Here is a 3,286-nt window from a genome sequence, read left to right as displayed (position 1 = left end):
GCAACTGTGATATGTGGATGAGAATGATACCATCCAACAATTCGTAGTGGGCGATTGAGAGTATAAGCAAGTCGGTATTAATAAGTTAAGGAACGTTCGATTTGTATAGTAGCAATTGAAATTGTAATCTTTGTGAGTTGATATCAGAAGTAGCATAAAACGTAATACAGTAGCTAATAACTCTTAGTAAATACACTAGTACTTTCAGGCTAAAGAGCATCATTTCTTTTTATTGATCTAGTTTTGCTATCTAGAAGATTAGTAGAACTTTACTATGAAGTAAATTATTTCTTTAACGAATAGTTTAATTGTTTTAACCTATGATCTGTTAATATCTCAACAGAATACTATCAAATCTTTCATAGTTAGCTAACAACAAATACCAGGGAATTCGTTTGCTGCACTTATTGACATATCGAAAAACTATTTATTGGCGTATAATAACAGTAATGCCGGGCTTTCATGTAGGTCTAGTAGAGTACAATTTACTGCGTCTTGACTCCGAACGTATTCCACATATAGTATCAACACATTTACTGTTGGATATCTCCACTTCAATGGAAGCTGATGTTAACTGTTCTGGTGAGATCTCCACTCTATCACTTCTTTTATCCGATCTGATCAACATTAACGCAGCACTAATATGGGCCACGTTGTTTTCGTTGACCTATAATATAGTTAATCAATTCATAATAAATATATCATTTATGGCATTACAAATACAGGACAAGTTAACTGTTAGCGATATTAGCTTATACTGTATGATGATTGTTTTAATTGCTACTAAGACGCAATATGGTAGATGATATACACATACAGTACAAATGAAATATGACGTGATGATACCTATTTTTGCAGTTGTTAAGAAGTAACTTAATGTGACTACCTAGACTCGTACAGTACAGTATATTATTATTCATATTGCAGTTAAGGTAAATTAATCAAGTTGTTCTGAATGTACAGTATAGCTTGATATACGAGTATCAGTTACATATCAATATGCGCAGATTAGTAATGATGTTGGTCGATTGCAGAACCATAAAATCTATACAGTAGAACTTTATATCATGTTGAAATGTCGAAAGTGAGGATTGACTATTCCATGCAATGGTGTACTACAGTATGAGGTAGGATATTTTGGAAAAGTGCTGCTACAAAAGCTGTTCAAATATCGTCTAGGTCGCTGTTTCAGTATCAATTTTACGAAGTTTTGATGAAAAATTCGCGTATAAACGTAGTTGTTGAATAACCGTTTGAATCGATTTAGTATGACTATTTTACAACTATCGGAGTTTTGCTAGTACAGTATGACTATATACTGCAGTATCACGTCATCATCACATCATTTAGCCATTTAGCGGTTCAATTCTTTAACTTGGATCTAGAATATATTACCTCTCCGACCAATAAGCCCATAACTTCCTCTTTCTCATTGGATAGAGCGTGAGTTAGGCAAACCATGTAGACATTTGAAGGCAAATAAACAGCAGAAAGCATTGCAATTTCTCGGTAGGAATGGCCAAGTTGACTAGCGAGGAATTACAGTGGCGTAGACATGACTACGCTGGTGACGAACTGTGATGCAAGTGCTGGGACCGGTACGTCACAGCCACCGGTACCGGTACTATCCCAACATGGAAATGACCCAGTCCGATCCAGTCCAGTCCGGTCCGGTCCGGTCCAATCATTATCCCAGGCCGTTCCGAACCCACTAGTGAGACCTAGAGACCCTTAGAAGGGATCTCTAGTGAGACCCATTTCATCCTACCAACTGACGGCCAAAAAGCTTCTATACTAGATAGCGTATGGGTGCCCCCCTCATACTGTACGTCTTAGGCAAGTCCTACAAGCTCAAAGCCAGCTCATTGCCACAGCAACGTCCATGGAATAAAGAAGTTATTGGCATCGATTGCAATATTCAACATGTCTGGTGCTGGTAGAAAAAGGGCACGTAAAAATGATGCTACTATGGCATCGTCTTCTGTTACTCTTACTATACGTCAAGAGACTGTACGGACACCATTAAGAGTAAGATCGAGAAAACGCTCTAAACTGGATACCGATTCGATCAATACATTCGATATCCCTGACTCATGGAATTCTCTTAATGTCCTTCAATTTCTATTGGAATTTAGTAATAAACTGCCTTATATCACGAATTGTGATATGGAGAAAGTTATCAACAAATTAATTGAACGCTATTCCAAAGAACCTGATGCTGTTGTTAGAGCTAAAATTATTTCATTACTAACTAATGTCGCAACAAATTATTCTTTCATCAATACCATACCTTTGATCAATGGATTAACCACCTTGCTCAAGAATGAAGGTACAGTAAAGTATGGCTAACAATGCAACTTGACACAGCAGTTGTAGACTCTATAACCATATTGCGCTATAAATCCATCTATACTTGTACATGATTCATCTCTTTTGACCTACTTGGTCAAAATCAAGTGGATTATCCGAAAGAAAAGAGTATCGTTGAAATAGACCGTCTGTTCGATGATACAAATCAACTTAAACGAGGAGTCACTCTTCTGTATTGACAGTATCCTACTTGATCAATAGCTTTATAACATGTAAAGGATAGCTTGCTATTTCAACTCCATGTGATTACTATTAGGCAGTGTGATAGACATGTAGGATTAACGAATATCAGGAACAAAACTTGAGAGTTGGATAAAATGATATTTTAACGTTGATATGCTTGTTATGCCTACTTGTGTAAATTTGCTGAGCTACCTTTACAGATTGATGAGTACACCGATTGCATTGCAACCACATCTTAGATTTTATCTCACAAATAAGCCTATTATTTTTAGATTGAATCAATGATGCTTTTAATGATCTTTATCAATGAAATCAAAGTGTAGAATTAATGAAATGTATTTCCATAGAAATAGACAGTCATACAATTATTTTCAGTGCCTAGTCCAGTAGATTATTTGATCACTTTAGCAATTTCAATGCACACAATACTGTACTACCTAATGGAAAAGATTGCATAAACTGTATTATACCGTTGTGTTAGCGATAGCTTCATGCTCAATTAAGATACCATAAAAACTTCAATGTACTGTACTAGCTTAGGTCTCTGCATACTATACTAACAGTCGCATACACTACTATTCTGGTTAATCTACAATTAATTTTTAAACTGTTACTTGCACTGTTCCTTTAGTGGCGAATATGGTTAAATCGCAATTATTAAAATCTCTCCTATCCATTACGCAAAGACATATAAATGACGTAAGTTAAAATTCCAGGAAGAAAGGAATATGCG

General features: G+C 35.8%; 1 protein-coding gene across 1 annotated transcript in view; it reads left to right on the top strand.

Annotated features, from left to right (window-relative positions):
- Positions 1-1,923: 1,923 nt before the first annotated feature.
- The window catches only part of TRIADDRAFT_62657 (uncharacterized protein), a gene marked incomplete at both ends in the record, with an annotated part of 5,714 nt that continues 4,351 nt past the window's right edge, over positions 1,924-3,286 (top strand). Inside the window, 2 exons of the mRNA XM_002118601.1 lie at positions 1,924-2,329; positions 3,185-3,252. Coding sequence (XP_002118637.1) covers positions 1,924-2,329; positions 3,185-3,252 — 474 coding nt within the window. The remainder of the gene's footprint in view (positions 2,330-3,184; positions 3,253-3,286) is intronic.

This window comes from Trichoplax adhaerens, genomic scaffold, assembly GCF_000150275.1.
Source record: "Trichoplax adhaerens TRIADscaffold_272 genomic scaffold, whole genome shotgun sequence".
NCBI lineage: Eukaryota > Metazoa > Placozoa > Uniplacotomia > Trichoplacea > Trichoplacidae > Trichoplax > Trichoplax adhaerens.
This window is presented reverse-complemented; position numbering and strand designations above follow the sequence as displayed.